Below are 27,966 nucleotides of genomic sequence, written 5' to 3' on the forward strand. Positions count from 1 at the left end.
GATTTCTTTCTAGCCAAGTTTACACCAGCTAGACAGGGCCTGGAGTTTCTGCTGGCTTTACAAAGCCTCTTCCTAATCTCATTTTCCTCCTTAGGTGTCGGACTTCCTCACCATAAGACACATCTTCCGAGAAAATCGCTACCGAAACAGCAAACAAAGAGTCTGAGTCCTGGGCGGGAGGGCAGAACAAATCCAGACTTTATTGTCAAGGAGAGAGAAAGAGGGAGGGGGTTGCTACATTGTCAAGCAGAAAGAGTCCATGGGGAGGGGAGGGCCAGTGGGGACCGGTCCCCATCCCCGGTCGGCGGCTGGAAGGGCTGACCACACGGAAACCACAGAAGGGACAGGTTGGGGGTCACGCCCCCGCCCGAGTTGTGCAGTGGAGGTGTCACGGGAGGGGGCAGCCATGAGGTCTAGGAACTGGAATGAGGAGGCTACAGACGGCAGATCCTGCGGAAAGGGACGGGCCGGGGCGGGGGCGAGGCTTCTATTGCTTTTTGCTCACAGTTTTGCGGAAGGCGAGGCGGGGGTGGGCTTGGACTGGACACCCCTTGCCCCCCTTGGTACCCCTTGGGCGATGGGTGCTGGTGAAAAGAATGGAACCCGGACCGGGGAGGAAGAAGGCGAGGGAAGGGTCTATGAGGGCATCTCCTTGGTCCCACCCAAGTGCCTGAGATACCCCCAAGTGCTGCCCCCTGTGATGGGCCCGACTGGACCTGGGGCTGGGGCATGGTGCGGGGCGGGCACAGTGAGGTTGCAGGCGGTAAAACCAAAGTGCTTACGAGGGACCCAGGATCCCGCCTGTTCCCCTCCTCCTGCGGAGGACGGGGTTGTTCACGGAAGCGCTTTAGTTTGGGGTAGGGGAGCCGGAGTCCCAGAGTCCGCTTATTGCCAAGAAAATCCATGTTCTCCCCCCGGGCCCCGACCATGGCTTGTGAACCCCGTTTTGTGCTAGGTTTGGAGGGGAAGGGTTGGATGGACATGGCTTTTGGGAGGGGGTGTCTCCGAGGGGGCTCGGGGGTGAGACGGCCCCCCTCTTTTCTAGGGGAGAGGGAAGGGCAGGGGGCGGGGTTCCCTGAGATCTGGGGTGTTCCCCCCCTTCTGAAGCCCCCCTCCCCCGCTACCCCTCCCCTTTCCTGGAACCCCGTACCTCGGGGTGGGGGGAAGGAGAGACCATTCAGGGAGCGCCGGGAGGAGGGGCGGGCTGGGAGCCCGGAGACCTGGGTCCCGGCTGGAGGTGGGGGATTCAATGGGAGGGGTTCAGGGTTGAGGTCAGTAGGGGGAGAAGAGGATGGGTCCGTGCGCAGTTCGGATGGGTCCTGGGGCAGGGTGGAGTAGAGGGTGTGTGATCGGTGGTCCCTGCAGAAGAGGTGCAGCTGGAGCTGGGCGCAGGGACAGCGGAGAGCCTGCTGCAGCGGCCATCACCGCAGCCACCGCTAGGGGGCTGGGGAGCAGGCCACCGGCCAGGGACTTGGGCAGCTCCTTCGAGAAAGTCAGCGTGCCCTGCAGCAGGCAGAAAGATGGGGACAGAGGTCGGGCCAGTAGTCCAACAAGCCCAACCTCTGCCGGCTTGCCCAGATCCCTTTCAAGCTTTCCTGGGTCCTCCCATAGCCCATTTCCCCAGCATCCAGGCCTCACCGCCAGCTCTGCAGCGCCCCTAGGCTTCTTGTGCCGGCTCAGTAGAGGGTTGGGCTTCCCAGCCACGCCATCTCGGTGCCTCCTGCTGGAGATGTGCTGTGGTGCAGTGGGTAGTGGGCTGTGAGCTTTCAGTAAAGAGTAATCCCCAGAGGCAGGGCCATTGCTAAGCACTGGGCCATGCTTCCTTCTGAGTGGTCCTTACCCAAGTTCCCTTCCTTTCAGTGGGTCAAACTATTCAGATACCCTGGGATGGATGTAGGACATACCTGTTTCAGCTGGACCTCCGAATTGACCTTGACATTGCAGATCTCACAGTGGAAGGTTCGGTCCTGGGCAGGAGCCTCTGGTTCCCCAGGAGTGGGAGGCCCCAACCGAGGGTAAGCTTTGATGGGTCCCAGCCCACTTCGGGCCTCCAAAATTGTCTTGTGCTTAGTACCTGGCCCACAGAGATAGGAGGTGAGGGCATTTGAAAAATTCTACAGGCCTACCAGGCCTCAAATGCCCACCTTCCCAGTTATAATGTGTAAAGGAAGGAGACAAGTGTGGAATTTATTTAAAGTCCTATGGGTCCCTTCTAGTTCAAATGGGTCTGGGGAAGTGTGAAGGTGAATTAGGAAGCAAGAGGCTAAGGAATAGGGGAGATGTCTGGGAAAGGAGACACACTGGTAGGTCTTAGAGGATCTTCAGCAATGCTGGAAGGCAGGGGTGTTAGGACACAGAGTGGGGGTGAGAGTGAGCTGAGGACAGGAGACTGCTTGGGAGTAGAGGACCCATACCTTTGTTATGTGCCTCAAGCTGGGACAGGGAGTTCACAGCCACCTTGCACAGTGCACAGTAGAGCAGACGCTTAGCCTTCTCTTCTTCTTCCTTGCTACCCCCAGGCAGGGAAGCTGGGACTGAAGTTCCCCCTTCACCCTTGGTTACACCCTGTCCAGACTCTGGAACACTGGGAGGGGATGGGGAGCCAGGCTGTTTCTCTGGGGATCCTGGGGCTGGACCCAGGCCATTCTCCATGGAAACTGTTGTGGAAGAAACATGGGGTCATCCCAAATGGCTCTTCATGTGGAGGCCCACCCCCACTTCCTTGAGGGTAAGGGCCCAGGAGTCAGTCCCCACCCTGTTACAACACACATGTTCTCATGTCCTGGGCCACAGCCAAATTCTTTGCAGCTGCCACTGGCTGGGTGTCCGATTGTAATGCCTGGCTCACTCCCACCAGGGGTAAAGGCAGACACCCAGGATTTGTCCCATCATAACCTGGGGGCCCAACCTGGGCTTCCTGCCAGGATCACCCCTTCCCAAAGTCTTGCCTGACCCTCAGGGAGGTACACCACAGGGCTACGGAAAGGTGCAGAATGAGGTGGAGGGAAAGTCAGGAGAGGCAGATGTAAGCATAGCAGAGGGAAACAGAAACAAGAACCAAAGAGGGAAGAAGCAGGGATCCAGGCTGCTCTATAATTCATGGTTCGATTAAAGATGCACAGGCCCCAGGCCTCTGCACCAGGCTCTTGCTTCTACAGGGGAAACTCTAGTACTCCCACTCTTGCTCCAACAGATGATCCAGTTTCCGGGTCATGGGGAGGGTTGTGGTGGGAGCAAGAGAAGGTGGAAGAATTCTTAACCCCTGCGGGTACATATGCTTGTCTATCCTATGATCCCGCCTTTGTGTCTCCTACTCATTCAACGACATCTTCCAACTTCATCTCAAACCAGACAGTACATCCTCATCAAACTGGACAGGATGCTTGTGAAAGCAGTGTGGGTACACGTATCTACCTCGTGTCCTCAGAAAGTGTGCAGGGAGTACATGAAGTGATGTGTATAAAGCACCTATAACAATAGTAGCTAAGGAATGTTAACTGTCACCACCACCAACTCTTCCCGTCCTTGTTTTATTCAAGTGCTAATAAACTGAACCAAGACTCAGAATCAGACAGAGGACAATTAGAACTCAGGCCTGGCCCCCCGATCTTGGAATGTTAGAGGGTGGTTCTGGGTGTCTGTTTACCTCTGTGTGTGTGTGTGTGTGTGTGTGTGTGTGTGTGTGTGTGTGTGTGTAGTCACAGCGAGGACATGGATCCCAAGCTGGTGATATAGAGACTTGTTTCTCATTATTTTTAGGGTGGGGCAAATGAGGACCAGGGGAATGTTAGGTTTCTCTGGAGTTGGCCATGACTGATATCTGATGTGGTAATCCCAGGGTGGGGGTGGCTGATATCCTTCTGTCTCCATATCCTCTCAGTCCCAGTTCCTTGGAACTAGAGTTGAGGACAGCCATCAGCCATGAGGGGAGAGGAACTGCAGAACTGCTTTCTGTAAAGCGGAAAAAGAAAAAGATTTTTTTCTTTAAAGAGTTTCTCTTTCTTAACTTGGCTCTAAGAAGTCCACAGGTCCATCCAAGATCATTTAGGGAATCTCCAGGGCACTTGGCCCTCAGCCTCCAGGGAAGCCTGGCTAGCACAGAGGGGCTTCATCTGGATCAGATGAATGTCTTTCTGCTCCTGGGGATGCTTGCCAGGCGGCCCCACCCTAGCCCCTTGCTGAGTCACTGGGCAGTGGAGAGGACAGACAGTAGGGACTCTGTTGAGAAGAGCTAAGACAGGGGTGGGTAGGGTGACAGGATGGAATTTTGACATCACTATGCCTGGCTCCAGGACTCACCTTGGGCGTTAGTGGGAATGGGGACTAAGGAAGGAGGAGAGGATCAGAGTGGGGAGTTCTGGGGATTGGGAAAGAAAGACAGAGATCCGTTGACACACCTGGACGAGGGGCTACACCATCCCCACTTGGAGGGGTGCTGCCTGCTGGAGCTGGATCTCCTGATTCCCGGACACTAGGCTCCCTGCCTCGGGTTTTGGCAGCTTCGATGCCTTTGACTCTTCGGGCATGGCGATTACCCTTGTAGTGCGCCTCAGCCTGGCTCTTCAAGGATGGAGGAAGAACATGGAGTCTGAGATCACCTTTCATCTACTACACCCCACAGAGCTCCTTCAGGTCTCAAGGTGGCCTCAGCAGGCTGCAGTGTGCTCAGCCTTTACCTCTGCTGTGTAGAGCTCATGTTGACACGCCTGGTTATTGCTGTGGCTCAGATGGGCTTCTTAAGCTTTAGTCCCTGGGAATCTGGACCCTGGCCTAGTCTAGTCTGTACTCTACCACCACACCCAGGACCTGGATGATGACTCAGGCCCCCCACCTAGTCCTGAGTAGAGGGAGGGGACCTTCAAGCCTGCAAGAGAATGCTGAGCTGGGGGAGGTAGAACACAAAACTAGTTGGCATCTCAGATCCCAGGTGCCTGAGTTCCTCCTCTTCTGCTCAGGATCCTGCTCTGCTGTTTTACTAGCTGTGTCCTGATACTTCCTTCTAGGCCTCATTTTCCCTGGAGCCTCTGTCTGTGGACACCCTGGAGGACCCTGGACTCAAGCCCAGCTCTGGAGACAGGAGACAGCAGCAGAGACAGCTGTCAAAACACAGAAACTTTATAGGGGAGGGAAAGGGAGGCAAAAAAGGGGGTGAGCTGTCTGTTATTGGCTTTCTATTCTTCCAATCTTGTTCCCTCTAACAGCAAGTGGAGTCAGGGTTGGAAGAGAGGATGCCTGGAGTCTAAGCAATGAGGCCTGACACTAGTTTGGTTCTGGCTCCATCCACCTACTGCCTGCCCATACTCTCCTCTCCCATTTGTGCCACCACTAAGAATGCATAATATTAGAGTCACAAGGTCACCTAAACAGGGGTAGAAATGAAGGTGTGGATGGGCTGGGAAACAAGATTGTCAGGAGTAGTGGTGTACAGGGCCCTGCTGTATAGGAGGCCTGTGCATGTGTATACATGTGCTGGGTAGAAAAAACAGAACGTGTTTTCCCTGCTCAGCAGAATAAGGCTCTGCTGTTTTTCTCTTAAAGCTTTTAGAGCCTGCACCCCTACAAAATCCGGACCTAAACAGAAATCCCAATGGAGCTTTAGAGGGAGGAAATCTGAGAGGCTTCTCCTCATGAGGAAAGTCCTAGACTTTCAATGTGATTCGGAGGGAGGTAAGAAAGGGGTAGGGAGAGGAGGAATGTGGGAAGTTGGGGTGAAGAAGAAAAGGCAGCTCAGCAGTTACCAAAGGAGAACTGGGTTCTGTAGAGAGCCTGTGAGATCAAACTTAGCACCCACAGATGGAAGGTTAGAGACCATATACCTTCCTTGACTCCTAGATTTCCAGGCACTCTGAGGAGGGAATGCTTCAACCCCAAAGGAGAGAAGGGCCAGCCTTAGAGGATTTGTCTACTTCCTGCCAGAACACACAGCAATATCCAAGCCTGTCGGCACAGGCTACTTATAAGGCTGAGGATTGAAAAGTACTGTCCAGGCTACAAGGGAGAGGCCAGCTTGGGAAATTTCTGAAGCCATGCCTCAAAATAAAAAATAAAAAAAGGAGCTGAAAGCTGGGCTGGGTGTCATACTGCATGCAGGTGAGTTCCTGGACAGCCAGGGCTATGTAGAGAGACCCTGTCTCAAAAAAGGCGAAGGAAAGGAAACGTCATGGTGGCACATGTCTTTAATCCCAGTACCCCAGTACTCAGGAGGCAGAGGCAGGCAAATCCCTCAATGTGAGGCCATCTTGGTCTATAGACTGAGTTCCAAGACAGCCAGGACTGTACAAAGGAACCTTGCATCAAACAAACAAACAAAAACGGCAAACAAAAGGCATAGCATACACTAGTCTCTAACCAGCTTTCCACTGACTCCTGCCATTTTCCTCCCAGGGCTACCCTTAGTCACTGCCCCTCACTCGAAGCCACCAGCGCTTGACCTCCCTCAAGGACTCACGGCTTTCCCACCCTATTGCCAGAAGGAAGTGGATGGGCTTCTTACCTGAGAATTGAAGCGGATTTGACAGACATTACAGGAAATGACTGGACGCTTGGTCTTGAGCAAGGGTCCTCCAAATGTGTGGGAGAGCACAGCCTTCTGTACAGGGTCCATCTGTGGACGTTGGCTAGGGTGAGCTAGGAACCCCTGCACAAGCTCATCTACCACCTCCATTTTCCCCCACCAGCTGAGGTGAACCAAGGTTCTTAAGACCTGCCCCAGGCCTCAAAGGTGCCTAAGGTCACTGAGCCTGTTTTCTGGTTCTCTCCAGCCCAATTTTCATAGTCCTGGAAGGGACCCGATAGACACACTGGACCCAACAATCCCATTTCATAGGAAGTGGAAGTGGTCTGTCCAAGGCCACATCATGAATTAACAGCAGAGCTGCAAGTTGAACCTAGACTCTTATTCTGATTTACCATACACCATGAAGGTTCAACTCTTGTCTGTTTCCTTGGCCTACCTTTTGCCGTGAGGCAAATCTGTCAAAAGCCACTGATAGGCAGTCCCAACACATCAGAGAGAGGTTCTAGGGCTCCTAAATCCTTCTGGCCCTACTCTGGGGTACAACTGTCTGCCAAGTGCAGCTTTTGGTTCCAGGAGACATATTTTCCCAGTTTTACTTCCCTGGGCCCTACCTCATCCTAACACATTTAGGTTCTGGATCGCTGTAAGTCAGTAGCTTCTAACAGGAAACAGGAACTTGGGAGAGAATTGGTGGTTCTATTGAAGAATGGGCAAGAGAAGAATGGGAATAACTGATATGGTCTGAGGGAGCCCAGGACCTTCTGAACCTTCTCTCCACTGTCAGCATAAGCAGGGCTTCAGGGCAGAGCTGTTGGAGGGATTGGGAACCTTCTCTGCTCCACCCTGGGCCAGAAGATGTCTTTGCAGTCTCCTGCCAGAAGTTCACATGAGCAGAGAAAAGGACAGGATTGTCTCTGAGGCCTTCTGATAATCAAGGGATACAGCTAAAGAGCCAAAGGCACAGAAACAGCTACTCTGAGCAGTTCTGCCCCCTCTCCCCCTGGTGGCCAGGGAGGGGAGAGCCTGGAATGCAGCCAGGGTCACACAGACTAAGTATAGTTGGGATGTCTTAGAACTCAGGACTGAAAGCTTATCTTCTAAGGGGGAGAGGGTTAAGACATGTTTGCTGGTGACTGAGGGGTCCCTAGCAATTCACTTAAATCTCTCTCTATGCTCAGGTCTTAGGGTTTTCCATGAGACAATATGAGGGATACAACAAGAATCTTCTCCCTTAGCCGGGCTGTGGTGGCTTACGCCTTTAATCCCAGCACTTGGGAGGCAGAGACAGGCGGATTTCTGAGTTCGAGGCCAGCCTGGTCTACAGAGTGAGTTCCAGGACAGCCCGGGCTACACAGAGAAACCCTGTCTCCAAAAACCAACAAAAAAAAAAAAAAAAAAAAAAAATCTTCTCCCTGCTTCCCACAGGAGTCTCTCCAGCTGATTGAAGTTACTATCAAGAATGGGGCTTCAGGGTCTCAGTGAACTGAGTGCTGGCTTATGTCTGTTCCATTTTGGTAGTAGTGGATGTTGGAGCCATGACTGAGTTATGATAACCTGTGTGACAAGTGTCAGTCTCTTAGCCTGCCCTTGGCCAGAAGCAGCCCCTCTTAGTGGCTGTCTTTACCTCCCACAAACTTCTTGAAAGCCCCAATCACATACAGGGAAAAGTCAAAGTAGCAGAGAGAGAGAGAGAGAGAGAAAGAGAGAGAGAGAGGGGGAGAGAGAGAAAGGGAGAGACAGAGACAGAGAAAGGGAGAGAGAAAGGAAGGAATGTGTGTGTGTGTATGTGTGTGCACCCATGAGCATTAGACAGCCTTCCATCAGTGCGTGAAAGGGTGACGTGAGAATGAGTGCCACATACTGTGTGTATCATTTGAAGATCAACATTTCTTCATTGGGGGCTTTGCTGACACTGCAGATAGTCAGGTTGTGTAATCTTCAGCTGTGTGTTTATCTGTACAAATGTATGATATGTTTGGCAGAAAGAAAGTTAGAGACAGGCTTTAATGAGAGAGGGGAGACAGATTGCTGCTCTCAGCTTCTAGTCTCCAGGCCTCAGTCCTTCTTTTTTCAGAGACATTCCCTCACCTAATTCTGCCCCAGGGTTCTAGTGAGCCCTGGGCTTCCTCATACACTGGGTGGGGAATGGGAATTCCGCCCAAACAGAAACCTAATCTGGGCCAGGAAACCTAAGTCGTATAAAAACAGAAGGGAGAGAATAGGATGATGGAGAGGAGAAAGCAGTCTCCTGGTTCTGTCTGTATCATCACTCCAGCCAGTTCCCAGAAAGGCCTAAGGCCAAGAATCCCAAGGATGACTTGTGGACTGATGATCCCAGTCTCCATCCCCTAAAAGTCTAGGTTCCACCCAGATCCCTCTTCAGGAGTGAGCAGTTTGGGGAATGGAACAAGAAATGGAGGGAGCCAAGCCAGCCTACCCCACTCTTTCTTCCAGGGACTGAGGAGACAGCTGGTTGAAGGTGAGGGCTCAGGGCCCCAATCCCCAAGTAGGTGGAATGTGAGCCACTGAGGTGCTCCTCTAAACCAAGGTCAGGAGGCCCCGGTGACCTAGATGAAGGCTCCCTAGGGAAGGGTGGAGGCTTCCAAAGACCCATTTCATTCTAGAGACCCTTCCCTCAGGAACTGGCCTAGACACACCCTGGCAAACTCTCCAAAGCAGACCCCTCCCACCTGCCCTCCAACAGTGGTGAAGGGGAAAGGCTCCCTGAAACTGGGCGAAACGAATCAGGCAAGGAGGGAAGGGCAAGGAAGAGGGAAACCAGATCAGGAGCAGGAGGGGGCCTGCTATGATTAGGTTTCCTCTCGCTGCCCTTTATCGGATGGAACCCACTGCCCCTTGTTCAACAACCCACTTCCCTACCCCACCCACCCCACAAAAAAAGGCGACAAGAGAAAGGGGTGGAATGGCAGGGATGGAAAGACCTGAGGAGCAGACAGGACTGACAAGGGGAAGAGGGAGCTGAGGGTGTCCAAAGAGCAGGTCGGGCGAGTTGGTGGGGAAGGGTTGCTGGGAAGCGGGCAAGGCAGAAGAGAGGTCTGGGCAGCACGGTGATATAAAGGTAGGTGTAGGACCGATGGCAAGTCTGTGATTTGGGGGATTCCAAGGACCTGGGAAGCAGAGGCTAGCGTATCCAACAAGGTGGCAGTAGTTGGGGGCGCCAGTTGGGCTCCAGAGATCGGTGAGGGCCGCGCCGCGTGGGGGATGGGCGACGGTCGAGGACTGGGCGAGAGGAGAGGTGGCCGGCCCCGCAGGGCGGGCGGGGATGGGGTGGGGGGGCGCTGCGGCAGCCGCGGAGGCGGGGAGGGAGGGGCTGGGTGGCTTACCCTGCGGGGCCCTGGTGGCAGCGGCTCCATGGCCCGGGGCGGCAGACCCAGGCGGGGGCCGAGCCTGGCCGGCCGGGCGGGCCGGAGACGCGGCGCTCGTTGCCCGGGCGGCTCGGGGCTGTGAGGCCCGGCTGGTTGGGAGGAAGGGAGGCGGCGCCGGTCGGTCCGGAGCCCGCCCTGGAGGCGGGGCTGAGGGCGGTCCGGGAACGGGGGCGGGGACAGGGCACAGGAGAGGGAGGCCGGGGGGCTCCGGCGGAGAAAGCTAGGGACCGCGACCAGACACTGCTTCCAGGAAAGGCCTTGTTCCGGCCCGGGGCCTCTCAGCCAAGCGGCAGGGGCATTGACCTGATGACCTCGGCTACCAGCACTTGGGTTCCTTCCTGGGTCCAGTGACCGCACCAGTCCTATGCGTGACCGTGTTCGTCTAGCTCAGACATTGTCCTTTCTTTCACCCCTTCCACCCTGCTCCGTGCCTCTCTGCTGACAGCTTTTCCTATACAACGCTTCCCCAGCTTCTCTGTACACAACCCCTGTGCCCCTGCTTTTAACAAGTCACTTCGCTCACGTGGGTGGGAAACCAAGCCCGGGTACCGAAGATTCTGGGCGACTTCTCTGGTCAGTGGAGCCGAGGGCTGCCTGAGCAGAAGCGACCTCAAAGTGGTGGACGTTGCCGCTTAACCTCTTTTTACCTCCTCTTATGTGTTCTACACCTGCTCCAGAACCAGGTTCCCAGAGATACGCTTCGTGCACTTACTGCCCTCTGGTGGTCAAGTGGGGCAGTACTGAGAAGGCCAAAGACTTCCCCATGGCTAGGACACTTCATTTTGGGTCTCAGAGCGACCATCCTAGCCCAGGGCAGCGACCAGAGAGATAAGTGAAGCTGGATACTGGTTTGAGAAAAGTCATCTTTGGGAGACAGTGATGGATGTCCAAGAGTAAAGTCAAACAGTGGACCGAACGTGGAAAGAATGAGGAAAGATAATAATGCAAACGTCGGAGGGGCAGCAACTGTTCATGTAGGAGAGAAGAAGAGAGATACTAACCCACAGGGAGAGACTGCCATAATTCCACTGCTACCACTTACTGTCGATTGAGCCCTTGGAATGTGCCAGCTCTGCACCGGGCTCTTTGCTTGGATTATCTAATTTAATCATCACAACTGCGACTTGAAGTAAGAACTATTATTATCTTTACTTTATAGATGAAGGAACTGGGGTTTAGAGAGGTTAGATGATTTGCTCAAGGTCATAAGCTAGTAAGTTACTGGACTGGGATTTGAATTTAAACCTGAGCAGCCTGACTCCAAAGCCATGGACTTAGCAGCTGCACAGGCCTTCTGAAGGCGGGTGTGCAGTGTTTCTGCAGTCCTCATTGCTCTGCAGAATCTGAACTGTCATGCAACCAGATACTCTCTCTTGCCCTCTCCACCTCTACAGAGCAGACTTACCTCCCTAACCTCTCCAGCTGCTCATTCTGTTTCTTTGGCCAGAGCCTCCTCCTGTTCCCACTACCCAATTCAGCTTAAATTTTCCAAGGCCACAGCGATGGTCATCCAACCTTCCTCTTCCTCCTTTCCCTTAAATAACAGTGATCAGGTGGCAAAACTCTGAACACTAACTCGGTGCTAGGCATTATGGTTTTGTAATACAATCCACATGGCCTTGTGAATTTGTACTATTACTGCCCCTCCCACCATGTTTGTTTGTTGGACAGTCTTACTATGTAGCCCAGTCTGTCCTTGAACTTGTGATCTTCCTGCCTCAGCCTTTCAGGTGCTGTGGATTACAAGCATGTGCTACCAGGGCTGATCAATATCTATTTTACAGTTGGTAAATTTAAGGTTTGGGATGCTTAAATGATTTGCCTAAGTTTATAAAGCAAGGAGTTTGCAGCATCAGTTCATATCCTAGAAGTCATATGCTAACAGTGATGCTGTTTGCCACCCTGCTGCACTCCCAGGTCTATTGATAGTCACAGCTTTATCCCTATAATTTATTTACTCACTCCTTCTCGGGTATTGGGGCTTGAACCCATGGTCTCACACATATCAGTACTCTACCACTGAGCTGTATCCCCAGGCTTTACTCTTTGTCAGTGACAAAGTTTTACTTTAGTTCAGGCTGACCTGGAACTCACCATGTAGCCCAGGCTGGCTAGAAATTCATGGAGATCCTCTTGCCTCAGCATTCTGAATGCTGAACCACCACACCTGGCTCCAAACATATTTTGAGGCACTCTTTATCTTGCACTTAAAAAGGGTGTGTGTGTGTGTGTGTGTGTGTGTGTGTGTGTGTAGAGGGCTCACTGGGTAAACACCAGTTTCTTAGTCTGATGATCTAAGTTCAATTCCCAGAACCTATGCAATAGAAGGAAGAAAACTCAGTGGACAGGAGGGGACCAATTCTCACAAGCTTTTCTCTGACTCACACATGCATGCTGTGGTATGTATGTACACATTTCCACCCCCACCCTCACAATAAATAAATAAAATATACAGCTGGTATGATGGTGCATGCTTTTACCAGTACTCATGAGGGAAAGGCAAATGGGTCTCTGAGTGTTTGAGGCCAGCTTGGTCTACAGAGTGAGTTATAGCCCATTTAGGTCTATATAGAAAGACCTGTCTAAGGCAGAGGCAGGCAGATTTCTGAGTTCGAGGCCAGCCTGGTCTACAGAGTGAGTTCCAGGACAGCCAGAGCTAAACAGAGAAACCCTGTCTCGAAAAACCAAAACCAAAACCAAAAAAAAGAAAAGAAAAAAAAAGACCTGTCTAGATAAATAGATGGATGGATGGATAGATGGATAGACAGATGGACAGAAGTAATAAAAAGAAGAAAGCTTGGTGGTGTAGTAGTTCATGCCTGGAATCTCAGCACTCAGAAGCCTGAAGTATAATTATTTTTGTGAATTGGAGGTCAGCCTGGGCAACATAGTAAAAACTTGCTCCCCAAAACAAAAAACAAACAAACAAACAAACAAAGAAACCCCATAGTCTGGACAGGGTGATTCAAATTACTTGAGAGGCAGAGACAAGAGTATCTCCACAAATTTGAGGTTAGCCTTATCTACAATTCTAAGTTCCAGGCTAGCCACTAGCCAGGACTACATAGTGAGACACTCTCAAAAATCCAAAAATAGCTGGGCAGTGGTGTGATTAAAGGTGGATCTCTTTGAGTTCCAGGACAGCCAGGGCTACACAGAGAAACCTTGTCCCCTCAGCCCCCTAAAAAGGTAAAAAATGAAAGTGTGGCCAGTGAGACAGCTTAGATGGCTTGAGCACTTGTTACCCAAGTCTGAAGACCTGAGTTCATTCCATGGAACCCACCATGGGAGGAGAGAACCAATCTTCCAGGAGCTGTCCCCTGGCCTCCATCCACATGCTGTAGTATGTATATGTACATATACATGATACTAATATACCTTAAAAACCAAAATGACAAAATAAGCTTGATAAAACAAAAGTATTTAAAATATAAAAGGGTATGAAGTTGACCCTCTGTGTTCTGAACTCTTTACTATTTTTTTATTTCTCGTATTTAGTGGGTGTGTGTCTGTAGACCTCTTGTGTACACATTCATGCCACAGTGTGCTTGTGAGAGTCAGAGGACAACCTGTAAGAATCAGTTCTCTTCATGTAGGTCCGAGAGATTAAACCCACATCCTCATACTTGGCAGCAAGCACCTTCATCCATGGGCCATCTAGCCACCCCAGACTTTTATTCTCTTGTCATTATTCCCTAAACAATACATCTGTAATGGATACTATAAATGACCAGAAGCAATTCAAAGTATAGCAGATGTGTAGGTTATTTGTAAATATTGGGTCACTTTATACAAGAGACTTTACCATTCACAGGCTCGTCGTTCATGGGGTTCTGGATTCAGTGCTCATGAATGACAAGAGATGATAATATAATAAAAAGTGCATCTTGGTCAGGAGAGGTGGCTCAGCAGAGGAAAGCACTTGCCAGCAGGCCTAACAACCTGAATTTGGTCCCTGTATGAAAGATGGCAAGAGGGAATCAACTCCTAATCTCTCTTCTAACCTCCACACTTGTACCTGCACTCACATACACAAATAAAATAATAGATATTATCGATAAAATATTTTTAAATGAATGATTATTTTCATCTGCATGTGTGTCTGTCTGTATATTATGTATGTGCCTGATGTCCCTGGAGGTCAGAAGAGGGTATCAAATTCCCTAGAACTGGAGTTATAAATGGTTATGAGCTGGGAACCACATGGGTCCTCTACAAGATCAATAAGTGCTCTTAACCACTAAGCCACCTCTCCATCCCTGAATAACTAAATTAAAAAAAAACAAAACCAAAAAAACTGCCTCAGAGCCAGGTGAGGTGGCACATGCCTTTAATCTCAGCTCTAGGGACCCAGAGGTGGGTGGATCTCTGTGAATTCTAGAGTAGCCTACTCTATGTGGCGAGTTCCAGGTCAGTCAGGGATACAAAGTCAGACCTTGTCTTAAACAAACAGAAACAGCAAAACAAAGCAAAAAACAACCCTACCACTCAGGCCATAGAGACGGTTCAGCAGTTAAGAGTATGTGCTAGCTGGGCGGTGGTGGTGCACACCTTTAATCCCAGCACTTGGGAGGCAGAGGCAGGCGGATTTCTGAGTTCAAGGCCAGCCTGGTCTACAGATTGAGTTACAGGACAGCCCGGACTATAAAGAGAAACCCTGTCTCGAAAAACAACAAAAAAAAAGAGTATGTGCTGCTCTTCTAGAGGACCTGAGGTCTTATCATAGTACCTACGTCGAGTGGCTCACAACAGCTTATAATTTCAGTTCCAAGAGTGTCTAATGCGTCTGCATTCCTGAGGCACCTGCACTTAACTGTACATGCTTACACATGTATTTTCAAATAATAAAAACCAATCTTAAAACATGTTTCTGTCCCTAACTGTAATTTCTCCTTCTTCCACAGGGTGGCATCATTTGTAATTTCTTGGGTGTCCATCCTGTTGACATTCCAGCACTCACATATAATCATCCTTCCTCTTTTAGGTTTGTAAACACTACCTGGTATTTTACACCTCACTCTTTTTTTTTTATTACATTTTAATTTCTATATTTTGTGGATGTGTGTGTGCGGGAATAAGTTCTTCCTTCTACCATGTGGGTCCCTGAGGTAGAACTCAGGTCTTTAGGCTTCATGAAAAACGTCTCTACCCATTAAGCCACCTTGCCCCCCATGACCCCCTTAATTGTGTTCAACAGTCTCACTCTGTAGACCAAGCTGCCCTTGAATTTATAATCCTTCCAGCTTAGTTTTTTTCTTTTTATTTGGCTCCAGTTCTATGCCTCAGCTTCTAGAACAGCTGGCATTACAGGCCAGTGCTACCAGGCCTGGCTTTAAGTTATTTTTTGTTTGTTTTGTTTTTTTGTTTTTTGTTTTCTTCGAGACAGGGTTTCTCTGTGTAGTCCTGGCTGTCCTGGAACTCATTCTGTAGACCAGGCTGGCCTTGAACTCAGAAATCCACCTGCCTCTGCCTCCCAAGTGCTGGGATTAAAGGTGTGCACCACCACTGCCCAGCTGGCTTTACGTTTTTAATTTTACTTTATTATCACAATTATCACATGGGGACATGTGCACATATGATGGACAAAGGATAACTTGTGGGATTGGCTCTCTCCTTCCATTTATGTAAGTTTTAGGGATTGGATTCAGGTCACCAGCTTTGCATGACAAGTGCCTTAGACCTACTAAGCCATCTCACCCCATCCACCAGCTTTTTTTTTTTTTTTGGGGGGGGGATTGTCCTGCTAGGTAGCTCAGGTGTGCCTGGAACATACTTCCTACTTCTGTCTCCTGAGTTCTACAGTTACAGGTGTAACCACCATGCCCAACTCTTTCATTATTATTAATTTTTTTTCTTTAAGGTCAGTCCTGAGGATTGAACCCAGGACTTCATGCATCATAGGCAGAAGCTGACATCTGAGTCAGCTGGAGAGATGCTTTAGCAGTTGAGTACCTGATACTCTACCAAAGAACGCATCACCTGATTTCCATTCCTAGCACCCATGTGAGGTAAGACACCTTCTGTCTCAATGGCAACAGCACTCATGCACACATACCCACCATGTACACATACACATGACTAAAAATAATAAAAAAATATTTTTTAAGCTGGTGGTGCACACCTTTAATCCTAGTACTTGGGAGGCAGAGACAGGCAGATCTCTGAGTCTGAGGCCAGCCTGGTCTGCATAGCAAGTTCCAGAACAGCCAGGGTTACACACAAAACCCCTACCTCAGAAAACCAACCTGGGGGCTGGAGAGATGGCTCAGTGGTTAAGAGCACTGGTTACTCTTCCAGAGGTTTTGAGTTCAATTCCCAGCAACCACACGGTGGCTCACAATCATCTATAATGGGATCCAATGCCCTCTTCTGCTGTGTCTGAAGACAGCTACAGTGTACTCATATAAGTAAAATAAATAAATATTTAGCAAACAAAACAAACCAGAACCCCAACAAACAAACAACAAAAATCTTTTTTAAAGAGTTCTCCTTCTGAGCTACAGCTTCAGCTTGCTGTGCTCTGGGTTTTAACGAGCTCCACTAGAAGCAGTGGCTCCATGGAACGGCGGGAGTCAGAAATTCCAGTGTAGGGACAGCAAAATGGCTGCGTGAATCAAAGTGCTTGCCATCAACCCTAACACATTGAGTTCAAGCCCCAAAACTCACAGTGGAAAGAGAGAACTGCCTTCTGACCTTGTTCTCTGACCTTCTCACACATTGGCACAAGGGTACTGCCACACAGAGACAGCAAAAATAAATACAGTAAAGAGAAAGAAACCCTAGGCTATAGCTGGATAGGGTGGCAGACATATATGCCTGTAATCCTGACCTTACAGAGGCAGAGGCAAAAACCAGATGAACAAACAATACAAGAAACAAAACATATTTACATGAGTGGACTGAAGATGAGTCTCAGATGAGTCATTCAACCTCTGTGTTTCTTCTGTAGATGGGGACAGTTCCCGGGCTGCTGAGCCTGAGAATATGGTGTTTAGACAGAGGACAGCATTCCCTGCCCTTCAGTTCTAATTACACCGGGTCACTTGTACTTTCCCAAATAGCTATAGTTCATGTGATTTGATTCAATTTGAAATGATCTACCTTCATTTTATCTTATTTTGCTTTATTTTCTGTGTATGAAGTGTTTTTTTTGTTTTTTTTTTTCGAGACAGGGCTTCTCTGTATAGCCCTGGCTGTCCTGGAACTCACTCTGTAGACCTGGCTGGGCTTGAACTCAGAAATCCACCTGCCTCTGTCTCCCAAGTGCTGGGATTAAAGGCATGCGCCACCACCGCCCGGCCGTATGAAGTGTTTTCATGGGGATATTCTTTTTTTTTTTTTTTTTGAGACATTGAGACATGATCTCTTTATGTAGCTCTGGTCATCCTAGAACTGACTATGTATACCAGACTGGCTTCAAACTCACAGAGATCCACCTGTCTCTGCCTTCTGGGTGCTGGGATTAAGGATATGTATGTGCTGCCAAACTGGGTTTTGTATCAAGTATTTTGTCTGTGTGTTTGTATGTGCCCCACATGCTTGCCTGGTGTCCTCTGAAGCCAGAAGAGGGTACCAGATCTCCTGGGACTGGAGTTATAGATGCTATGAGCTGCCATGTGGGTTTTGGGAATCAAACAGAGGTCCTCTGAATGGTGGCAGAATGAGCTATCTTTCCAGCTCTTCTCTAAGGCCACTTTTACAACCCTGTGGATATTCTGTGTGTTGTGACACATGTCTGAAATTCCAGTACTTGGGGGGCTGAGATGGGAGAATCCCCAAGAGTTTGGAACCAGTCTTGACCACACAGTAAGCCCTTATTTCAAAAACAAAACAAAGCAATTCCAAATAAAAACTACTAATGATTCTTCAAAGCAAAAATCATGAGTCCTTGTCCCAGCTAGGTTAAGTCTTTTTCTTCTGCTTCTCTTTATCCTGCTTAACTCCAGTTGGCTCTTTAGGTCCCCCTACATCCAGCAGATTTGTCTTGATACCCCATGTCAGCTAAATGCTTTCTTTTTCTTTTTTTTTTTTTCTTCTTTTCTTTTCGAGACAGGGTTTCTCTGTGTAGCCCTGGCTGTCCTGGAACTCACTCTGTAGACCAGGCTAGCCTCAAACTCTAGAACTCAGAAATCCACCTGACTCTGCCTCCCAAGTGCTGGGATTAAAGGCATGCACCACCACCGCCTGGCACTAAATGCTTTCAACATGGCTCTTTATCAGGGTTATAGTTAACTTGCTATTATTCCTGCTAAAACATGGGCTCCCTACAGGGAGTGACCAACTGACTCCTATGTCTAAACACGGCACAATTATGAGCATATAGTATGTGTTTAGTGTTTTATTATTTTTATTATTGAATTGCTTTATTTATTTATTTATTTATTTATTTATTTATTTATTTTTGGCAGTGCTGGGAATTGAATATAGGGCTTCAGCCATGCTAGGCAAGTTATTTACCACTGAGCTGTATTTCAAGCCCTTTTACCTACTTTTTTTTTGAGACAAGGTCTCACGAATCTCAGGCCTGAAACTTGTTACATGACTGAAAATAACCTTAAGCTCCCGATCTTTTTGCCTCTACCTTTCGAGTACTATAATTGCATCCTTGTCAGTGTTTCTGCGACAGTATTCATAACCTTCCTTCTGCTTTGTGGCATATATGTCAATCTCCTGGTATAAGTTCACCGAGGATAAACTATCTTCTGTTCACCCTACTTTTAGCGAGGGTCTAGGATAGTGCTATTTTTACAGCCAGTGCTAGGTCCCCTCATCTGCAAAATAAAGCTAATATCGCCAACCACCTCAAAGGATGCCGTAAAGGTTGAGATATGACGAACACTTTGTGAGAGTCAGAATGCAGTGCAGAGGATGCTTTAGGCTTCTAGGAGGTGTTTGGAGGTTTTAGCTATGAGCTGAAGATCCCTCTCTCACTCTCTTTAGACAGGGGGTCAAGTATGCCGGGCTGAGTATGACCTTGAACTTCTGGTCCTCTGATCTTTACCTCCTGAGTGCTGGGGCTACAAGTGTACTCTGCCACACCTCATGTATACAGTACCAAGGATCAAACTCAGGGCTTGTTTGAATTACATCTTAGGCATATACTGTGTCAACCAACATCTATCAGTTACTAAATGCTTCTGAGCCTCAGCTTCTGACCCTATTTGTCAAACAGAAATACAAGTGTCTACTTTGTTAGGCTGTCTCTGCCAGGGGTGGTTTCAGGCCTCCCAGAGGCCTGAGCCATGAACTTATCCTTAGCTCACCCTCTTCCTCTCCTCAATTCTTTTAACATCACTTGGTCACCATGGTAGGTCAATATTTCCTTGAAAGCACCTCACCAGTCTTTCCTTCTTCTCCTTCCCAATCTTACTGCCCATTTAGGCTTGTAAGGCCAGACAACCTCCTCTGGATTTGTCCCCTTTATTGGGTGCCACAGTCCTCTTCCTGAATCACAACTCTTTCCAAGACACTCCCCTGCTAAAGAATGGGAAGTAGCTCTCTGTTTCTTTTCCTATTAGATATAGAAGACTTCACCATCCCTCCAACAACAAACTGATCCTAACCACCCAGCTGTGTACTCCAGAGAACTGGAGATGGTAAAAAGAAAGTAGTGGTATAAGCCTGATGATCAGAGTTTGATCCCCCAGGACCCATATAACACTGGCGTGTGTGTTGCGCATACCTGCACATAGGCTTACACACACACAGGCTCAGGTACACATACACAGAGGAAAACCTCAGCCGTGCTTCTCGCCCCTTGCCTCTTTCCAAACCCAGCATCCTCAACTCTTTGATTTCCTACAGCACTACCTGTTAGGCCTCCTTATTCTCTGTATGGCTGAGCACTTCACTGAAGGATGAGTGGAAAAGAGCAGTGTCTGGATGGCAGAGAGAACTCAGCACATACTCTGTTCTCATTGCAGTTACTATAGCATCAGAGAGCCAGCAATGCTTGCCATCCAGTGACTAGACATGAAGAACACAGGGTCATAGGAAGTGAACATGAAATAGGCCTAGAAGGAGAGCACCGGGGTAGACCAGGAGTGAGGAGGTTCAGGGGTGTGGGACAAGGGAGACAGACAATACTCACTGTGCTGTAGTTGCTGAAGAGGCCCAGGGTTGGGGCTGGCTCCAGTGGGAAGGGCAGGATCTGCTTGAGGTCCATTGGGGGCTGCATGATGGGGGGCTGCCGGAGCAGAGGGAGGGGCCCTGCCCGGCTCAGGCTGCCTGAAGGGCAGAGAAAACATTCTGTGGGGTAGGAAGACTGAGCATGGGAACCCCACCCAAGCACACAGTGCTACTCCCTAGATGAGGCTCCCATACTCAGCAGTGTGCCCCCAGAGTATACACATGTGTGAGCCATACACACACTTCCCTTGCTGCTGCTCAAGGAGCAGATCCACTGTGGGACTGGGGACACAGGCCAGTCTTCCCTTGAGGGTGGTTTTCACTTCCCCATTCTGCATCCTCCTTCCCCAAGCTCTTCAGGCTTTTAACAGACCCAAGAAAGGCCTACACCTCCGCTGCAGACAGCATATCTCTGGATCTACTCTGAATCCCAGATTCCTTCCTCTGGTCTGGAGTTCTTTGTGTGTCTGGAGGTTTGTTGCATCCCCAGATCAGAGTCAAGTGGGTGATGGTATCCCACTGTCCAGAGGGGGACACTGAAGACTGGATTCGGAAGAGGCTGCTGCATCTGGCTCCCTAACTTACAATGCTGTTCAGGTCATAATTCCTGAAAAATTGTTGTCACTTCTCCGTGCCATTTGCTCCGACCCTTCTGTAGCCAGCCCCCTCTTTTCTACCAGACCCCATTGTCTCACCGGGCAGGCTCAGTTCTAGCTCTGCAAGAGGAACCATGGCCACCGCCTCTGTGAGAGGAGGGCCTGCATGTGACCCTAAGGGGAAATGAAAGTCCAGCCAGCCATTCAGTACCACCCCACAAGTCTTCTCTTCCCCTTGGAGTCCTGGAGGAGGCTCTACCAGGTTCCAAAGGACCCAGCTTAAAGGTACTCAGGACCCTCAGGGTTTCCGCTGGCCCAGCTTCCTCCTGAAGTGGTTGTTGTCAATCAGTTGGGCAATTCCTTCTGCCCTCTACTACTTCAGCACCCTCTGCCAGCTGCAGGAATTTCTGGAACAAAGGCCAGACCAAGAGACTGCCTGACTGGCCCTGGACCTCCCTTGACCTTCTTAGGGTAATGGGTCCCCAGGATCCTTTCTTGTCCCTCCATTGACTCACCCCTGTCATACCTTCTGTAGCTGGCACTTGCTGCCCCCAGGCAGTGGCCTGGCCCTGGCCCCCTAGGGGCCTGGGCCTGACAGCGTCCCCTTCCCTTGGTTCTGCCCTCTGCCCCCTTCCTTTGCCATCCCCCTCCCCCAGCCCAGTCAGTTGAATCAGCCAATCAGAGTCCTGGAAAAGTGGGGCAGAGGGGAGGGCGGGGGAGCAGGGATTAGGGGAATCTGAGGAGAGAGGGAGGGGGTGGGGAGGGCTCAGGCACAGCTGGGGGTGGAGAATGAGGTCCAGAAAGGTCTGGAGGGGTCTGTTTCTTCCACCCAATGCCAACATTGGAGGCCAGTGTGCCTGAGGCAGACAGGGGTTAAGGCTGCTGGAAGCTTGGTTTCTAAATTCTAAGGCCTGAAGGAAAGACTAGGATGTTTGCCTTTGGCCTTTGAACTGTTGGGAGTCTGAATGCCTCACCTCACCTTCACATTTGGGATGGTGTGTGTGTGTGTGTGTGTGTGTGACAGAGAGAGAGACAGAGAACACAGAGACAGAGAACACAGAGATAGAGATAGACGCAGAGAGACAGAGTACGTGGGAAAGTGGCAGAGGCAGGAATAGGTGACTAGAAATGGAACAGACACAGAAGAGGCTAAGGACGGGAGAGTGGGAAGGGAGTTTAAAACCTGACAGTCAGGATGCAGAGCTAGAGGAGGACAGGAAGACCCTGGGGCAGAGACCATAAGGTGAGAAAGATGAAGGGACAGACAGACTTCTCCTCCTTCTGGTCTGTCCTCTCAGGCCTCTCCTCTGTGCCCCACCCTTCCTCATTGCCTGGCACATCAGGGCAACCTTAACGAGCCTCAGGAATGGTGAGAGAAACCCGAGTGCTCTCAGTGTCCCCCGCTCCCACTCCCAGCAGCTGGTTCAGGGCTGGCACTTCCACCCCACCGTTTGGCTCCTTGACCTTGTCCCTGGCTGTCAACTCTCTAGGATCCCACTCCCAAATCCATGTCAGAGGAGGGAGATGAGTTCCAGAAAAAGCCACAGAGAAACACTTGCAGAACTGCTATGTACCAGGCAATGAGCCGGAGTCTTATCTGATGTAAGCTTGGAGATGGGGCAGTCTGGGAGATGGCTGTAAAGTAGCCAGTATTATTTCTTCCACTCAGCATGTGAGGAGACTGGGACTCAGAGAGGTTAAAAAACTTGGCTGATGCCACACAGCCTTAAGTATCCAGGGCTGAGAATCAAATCAGCATCTGTCGCACTCTAGCAAATTCTTCCTCTGCTACATCGCTCCCAGAGGGCTCTCATTTAACGCTGAGCACAGGCTCGCATCTGGTTTAAGCAGAGAATGGGGGAAAGCAATTCCTTGCTTTTCCTGGGTGTGGAGTCCTCATTTAGCTTTACAGGAGGAGAGATGGAGAACAGACAGAAGCCACTCAGCTCCTTGTAGCCTGGAACTGACATGGAACAGGGTTGGGATGAGAAGAGAGGTGGGACAAAGGAATGAGTTGAGGGCAGAGTGAGGGAAGTTGGGAGGTGGGCAAGTGGTGAGGAACTACCCCCGAATTCTCATGGCTCCTCCACCCTGAAATCTGAGGTGGGAGAGGGGCAAATGGCATCTTAAGAATTGGGTGAGCAGAAACCGGGCTCTTCAGGCCTGGGGCTGAGGCTCAGTGGTAGAGCACTTGCTTAGCCTGTGGGAGGCTCTCACTGCCCTCCCACTCCAAGAAAGCTCCAGGGTTCTTGGTTTGAAGCTTCAGGCTCATCCACCGTTTTCTGAGAAAAATAGTTGCCATTTTGAAGCTTATTGTTTTCTCTCTCTCTCTCTCTCTCTCTCTCTCTCTCTCTCTCTCTCTTCTTTCTTTCTTTCTTTCTTTCTTTTTTTTTTTTGAGACTATAGTCTTGGCTCTCCTGGCACTCACTATGTAGCCATGCAGACCAGGCTGACCTTGAACTCACAGAGATCTGCCTGCCTCTGCTTCTGCAGCGCCTGGAGGTGTACACCACCACTGCTGGCAAATTAAAAAAAAAGCTTCATTTTTATGTGTATGAGTGTTTGTTACCCCCAGAGGCCAGAAGAGGGTGCTGGATCCCCTGGAACTGGAATTAAGGGTTGGTTGTAAGCTACAATGTAGGTACTGAAACCCAACTCAAGTCCTCTGCAAGAGCAGCAAGTGCTGCTAACTGTTGAGCCATCTCTCCAGCCTCCTGAGACTTATTCATTGACAGGACTTTATATAAACAATCTCCCATGAGATGGTTTCACTGTGCACTAACTGGGTGAGTAGCTGGTTTCTCTGACTGGCTCAGTCTCATTTCTCATCTGTCAAACCAGAACAACAGTACCTGCCTCCCAGAGTTGATGACAGGATTGGACGAGTCTGTGTAAAGTGCTGGCACGACACAGCCAGCACTCAATAAATGTTTGCTGAATAAATGAATTCTCTTATGATAAATGACAGCTGGTTCAGATGGCGGGCATTACTAGACCAAGGTCACACAGCTAGTGGGGAACTTTACTCGCTCCAGAGTAAGGTTTTCAAGTATTGTGCTTTTCTGGGTAGACTGGAGAAGGAAAAGGAGACAGGAAAAGAGGAAGGGCTGGGGAAGAAGGAGCAAATCCAAGGCTTTTGTCATGTGGGAGGTGAGGGCAGCAGCAAGGTTGGTAAGGTGGGGTTGGGAGGAGTTAGGGTCGGGCTGAGGCAGGCTACTCTAGAGGGAAGCTCATTAGAGTAATTACCTCCAACAGACAGAGCCCCACCCTCGCTCCCTGGGGGATTGTTAACACGTTCTATTCAAGACAGTTTCCAAGGGTGAGTTTGCAGACTCTTGGTCCGAATCCACCTGTCCATCTCCAAACCCCATTTAGCCCTGGGTAGTTCTTGCATTCAGTATCCCACAGTCAAACCCATATCTAGCTTCCTGCATCTCAGCAAAGGCTTCTCTTTTCCGTCTTCCCCTAAAAGGTCTGGCCAGGTCCTGTGCCATGGCCCCTGGGCTTTTTTAGGTGGGCTGGGCAGGCTTGACGTGGAGAATAGGAACAGCTTGGGCGAGTCTGCCCTGGGAGTGGCTCATCAGGGTAGGGCAGGAGCGGGGAAGGCTTTAGGGTAGGGCTGTGAGTTAGTGACTGTCTCACTGGGGTGAGACTAAAATCATGGTGGTGAAAGGGACCTCATGAGGCTAAGAAGGGAACCAGCCTCTGAGGCAAAACAAGAGACTGAGATTCCATCTTTAACCACCTCTTTTTTTTCTTTCACTTTAGCTTCTTCCTCGGAAATGATCAAAATTAGGGTCAGGGGAAGGTTTGAACTCGCTCCTTATCCTTTTGGCCAAGTCCAGTGAATCTGTCCCCCCTGCCTCAATTCCTTCATCCTGGCAGAAGGCAGGCAGAGAGCTGGAAAGGCTTTGAAGTCAAAGATGAAAGAGACAAGGGGATGATTGTGCACAACTAAAAACACCAGCCCTAATAACCTCGGGGTATATGTGGGTGGGGGTGGGGCTTTGAGGGAGGTGATGCCTAGGATGGGAGGGGCTTATTGCAGAGCTTTGGGAAATCTTCGAAACCTGAATGGAAGAGCCCTCCCTCTCCAGGCTTCTGCCCCTCGCTAAACCAGGGACTTAGTCGCAAAGGACAATGGTAGCCTAGGGAATCTGAACTCAGAACTACAAGGTCTTAAACCTTGAGGCCCTGATTCTTATGTGTACTTTAATTTTGTTTTGAGACAGGTTTTCATTCTGTAGCCTAGGCTGGCCACGAACTCATCCTTTAGCCTCAACTCCCAATAACCTTCTCTCTCCCTCAGCCTGCTGTGATAATAGGCATGAGCCACCACACTCAGCTGATCTGGGTACAGCCATTTTAGAGTTCCTCTAGGACCGACTTGAAGAGGACTCAGTGACCTTAGCATTCAGACTCGAATACCTTAGTATGGTTCTAAAGGTGAGTCTTGAGCCCTGGCAGGCAGTTTCCTCCCTCTCTTCCTTCTTAAGGGGGTTGTTTTTTAGGGGGCGGGGGGGGGGGGGAGGGAGGAAGAGCTAAGCTGAATAGGGCACCACTAGTTCCCACCCCTCTGTGGACTTCGAATAGGAAGGAGTTAATTATCGTGTCCTCCAAAGAGATGGTTGGGGCCAGTTGATGGCAGGGTCCAACGTCAGAGAATTTGGATTCTTGTGGCTGGGTGTTTGTAGGGGTCATCTGGGTCTGACGCCTAGTTTTCTGGGGCCTCCAGACCAGGACAAACAAGGTTTAGCCTGGCCTATTCTGGGTAAGCAGGCTATAGCCGCTACAGCTGGCCCAGGGTACAGGGAACACACCAGCAGGCAGAATGTGGAGCCTGTGTGATAGGGTCCTGGGTCTAAACTGTGTTGAGGTGTCTCCTGGTGTTCGAAGGCAGACCACCTACTAGAGACAGCCTTGGGGCAGAAGGATTTAAGTAGCTATGATGGTTGGCCAGCTGGAGGGAGGCAAGGCATAAAAGTCGTGAGAGAGGCTGAGGCCACACAGCAGTTAGATGGAGGAAGGAGGGTAGAGTGGAGAAAGGGGCTAGTGAAGAAGAGAACACAGGCAGAGAGTCTTGGGAGAGGGATGAGGACAAGGGATATAGTTCAGCCCTTCGGCATTAGCACAGAGCCAGGTGTCCTCAGTGGGGGCAGGGAGACCACAGGTGTCTGAGAGTAGTAGGGGGCTTCACGATAAACAGGGGCCTGGAACCGGCCTAGCCAGGGTGGAGGGCAGAGGTCAGAGCGGGCCCTGCACTGCTGTGGCAGCAGGGTTGTGGGCAGGGGCTGCTGCGGAGTCCGGAGCACAGCTAGGCCCTCTCCTCCCCCATCCCTGGGGCTCCCTTCCCGATGTAGGTCATGAAGATGGGGTGGCCAAGGCTGAACGGGCTGGCTGTCAGAGCCCAGCGGGACTTCCCTTCCCCCACTCTGACTTTCCTTCTCTCCTTGGTCTCCTGTAGCCCCTGACCCAGGGCTGGGGTGGAAGGGAAGAAGGAAGAGAGGAAGAAGGGCCCAGGCAGCCGGCTCAGGGAGAGAGGGGCAGGTCCCGGCGTGTCGGGGCAGGATGGCTGCGGAGACAGGCTCTAAGCCGCAAGAACCCGGGATGGACAGTTTCCCACCCGCTCTTCTACCCAGCCCCCTTATCTTCACCCGTCAGGTTCCCACCTCCCACCGCACTCACCTCGAAGCTACACCCAGCATCTTCTTCCTCCGCCCCCCACTTCCTCCTTTCCCTCTTATCCTGGGCCCAGAAGGCTGTCGGAGTGGCTAAGCCGAAGGGTGGGGGAAGGCGCTGGGGGTGACGGGTCAGAACCTTTACCTCAACTCCACCAGGCCAGGACCAGCCCCCTCCCACAGTCTCTCCTACACTGTCTTATAATATTCATGAGCCTCATGAATACGCAATGTTCTCATTATGGGGCGGGGGTCTCCCTCTCTCGGCCTTCCTCTTGCCCCTCCCCATGTTACCAGGAGAAACCGCAGCTAGGGGAAGAAAGAGAGAGGGGACCCCAGATGTGCAGCCAGATGAGGGGGGAGGGGGAATGAGTGGCAGACCGGCGGCCGCAGTCACCGCGGTGCCGAGGTGAGGGGGGGTTGCTGACCCAGTGAGAAGGAACCAGGTACCCGAAGCCCGGAGTCGTGGAGACCACTCACCGAGGATCATGCTGGGAACCCTGGCTCCCGGGGTTCCGCGTCCTTCTGTCCCGGGGGCCGTTCTGGTCGGACTGGGGGTACGGGGGGAGGAGTCGGGGAGGAGCAGGGGCGGGCTGAGGCGGAGCGGGGGCGGAGCCCACAGCAGGTGAAGACCAGAGGGGGCACCCTGGCATCCCGGGCTCCGCGAGGGGGCGTCCTGGCAGCCTCCCGCTTCCTCCAGCCTTTCAATTACCGCCCCCAATCTCTGGGCTTTAGGATGTCGCTTTAGGCTGGGGCTGGGGAACAAGATGGTGTGAGGTTATTGAGGAGGCTGGAAACTAAAATCTGGGTTCCTGAGTGGCTCAGTCTGAGGGCGGGAAGACTCATTCTCGGCTGACAGGGGGACAAGATCCTAAGTGCTCTGGGGATGAACAGTGCCCGGGTTGAGTGGGACAGTGATGCCCCTCTAGAGCAATGGGCAGGTGCAGGGAGGATGTCTGGGTCCTAGTTTGTTCCGCTTCGGAGCAGGATGTGGAGACTGACTATCAGAGGTGAGTTGTGGTTCTGAAGATGGATCCAAGGTTGATTTGACACTGTTCTTAGGGAAGCTACGTGAACAGATTGCTTTCAGTGGTCCTGAGGAGGTAGAAATAGAAGCTTGTAGTGGCGATCGCTAGGCTATTTGGAAGATGACAAGTCAGAATCAGCGAGGTTCAGCCTTATAGAGATGCCCTGGACTGAGTTGGGGAGGAGGAGCCTCTATCCCGGGCACCTTCACTAAGGAGAGCTTTGATTCAGGTGGCAGAGTATAAGAAGGCTGGGGAGAACGTCTGAGAATGGGATGTTCCTAAGGCAAACAGGAGGAAGCTGAAGTGTGAGAGTCGGGTAGGTATCTGGGGAAGATGCAGCTGCTACAGTCTGAACCTGTCTGTACCTGCCACAAGAGGGAGGGCAGCAGGCAGAGTTCCCAGAAGGCCAAGCAGCCAGCTTTAGGCCAACCCAGCCAGAGGGAAAGGGGGTGAGACTGGGAATGGGAACACTCAGGGTTTTGGGAGGGTGGAGGCAAGAGTGAAAAGCGGGGTCAAGAGTGGTAGGATTGGATCCAGAAACTTTGAGGAAAGGAGGGCATTTCTAAGCTTCTGGCGGGAAGTTGGGGCTTGATGGCTAACTCAGGTGCCGGAATTTTAGGTTTGTTCCTATTG

General features: G+C 50.8%; 1 protein-coding gene across 6 annotated transcripts; it reads right to left on the bottom strand.

Annotated features, from left to right (window-relative positions):
- Positions 1–174: 174 nt before the first annotated feature.
- Znf385a (zinc finger protein 385A) lies at positions 175–26,849 on the bottom strand. 6 transcript variants are annotated; one of them, XM_028781129.1, is made up of 8 exons: positions 26,786–26,849; positions 19,994–20,130; positions 6,494–6,604; positions 4,398–4,560; positions 2,415–2,657; positions 1,905–2,074; positions 1,639–1,734; positions 175–1,503 (listed from the first exon to the last, which is right to left on the bottom strand). In XM_028781129.1, the coding sequence occupies exons 1-8, from the start codon at positions 26,793–26,795 to the stop codon at positions 1,273–1,275; spliced, it is 1,161 nt and encodes a 386-aa protein (XP_028636962.1). In that variant the 5' UTR covers positions 26,796–26,849; the 3' UTR covers positions 175–1,272. The 6 variants fall into 6 exon arrangements, with proteins under 6 accessions (XP_028636962.1, XP_028636964.1, XP_028636961.1 ...); XM_028781131.1 differs by lacking the exon at positions 26,786–26,849 and adding an exon at positions 21,154–21,255; XM_028781128.1 differs by lacking the exon at positions 26,786–26,849 and adding an exon at positions 20,727–20,744.
- Between the last annotated feature and the right edge of the window lie 1,117 nt (positions 26,850–27,966).

Source organism: Grammomys surdaster, unplaced genomic scaffold (assembly GCF_004785775.1).
Source record: "Grammomys surdaster isolate TR1022 unplaced genomic scaffold, NIH_TR_1.0 374, whole genome shotgun sequence".
Taxonomy (NCBI): domain Eukaryota; kingdom Metazoa; phylum Chordata; class Mammalia; order Rodentia; family Muridae; genus Grammomys; species Grammomys surdaster.

Coding starts and splice junctions, on each gene's coding strand:
- Znf385a (XM_028781127.1), bottom strand. CDS start 20,266: ATGGCTCACACATGTGTATACTCTGGGGGCACACTGCTGA. Junction 1,735..1,904: donor CGGAGGTCCAGCTGAAACAG/GTATGTCCTACA, acceptor ACTGCACCACAG/CACATCTCCAGCAGGAGGCA. Junction 1,504..1,638: donor GGGGCGCTGCAGAGCTGGCG/GTGAGGCCTGGA, acceptor TGCCTGCTGCAG/GGCACGCTGACTTTCTCGAA.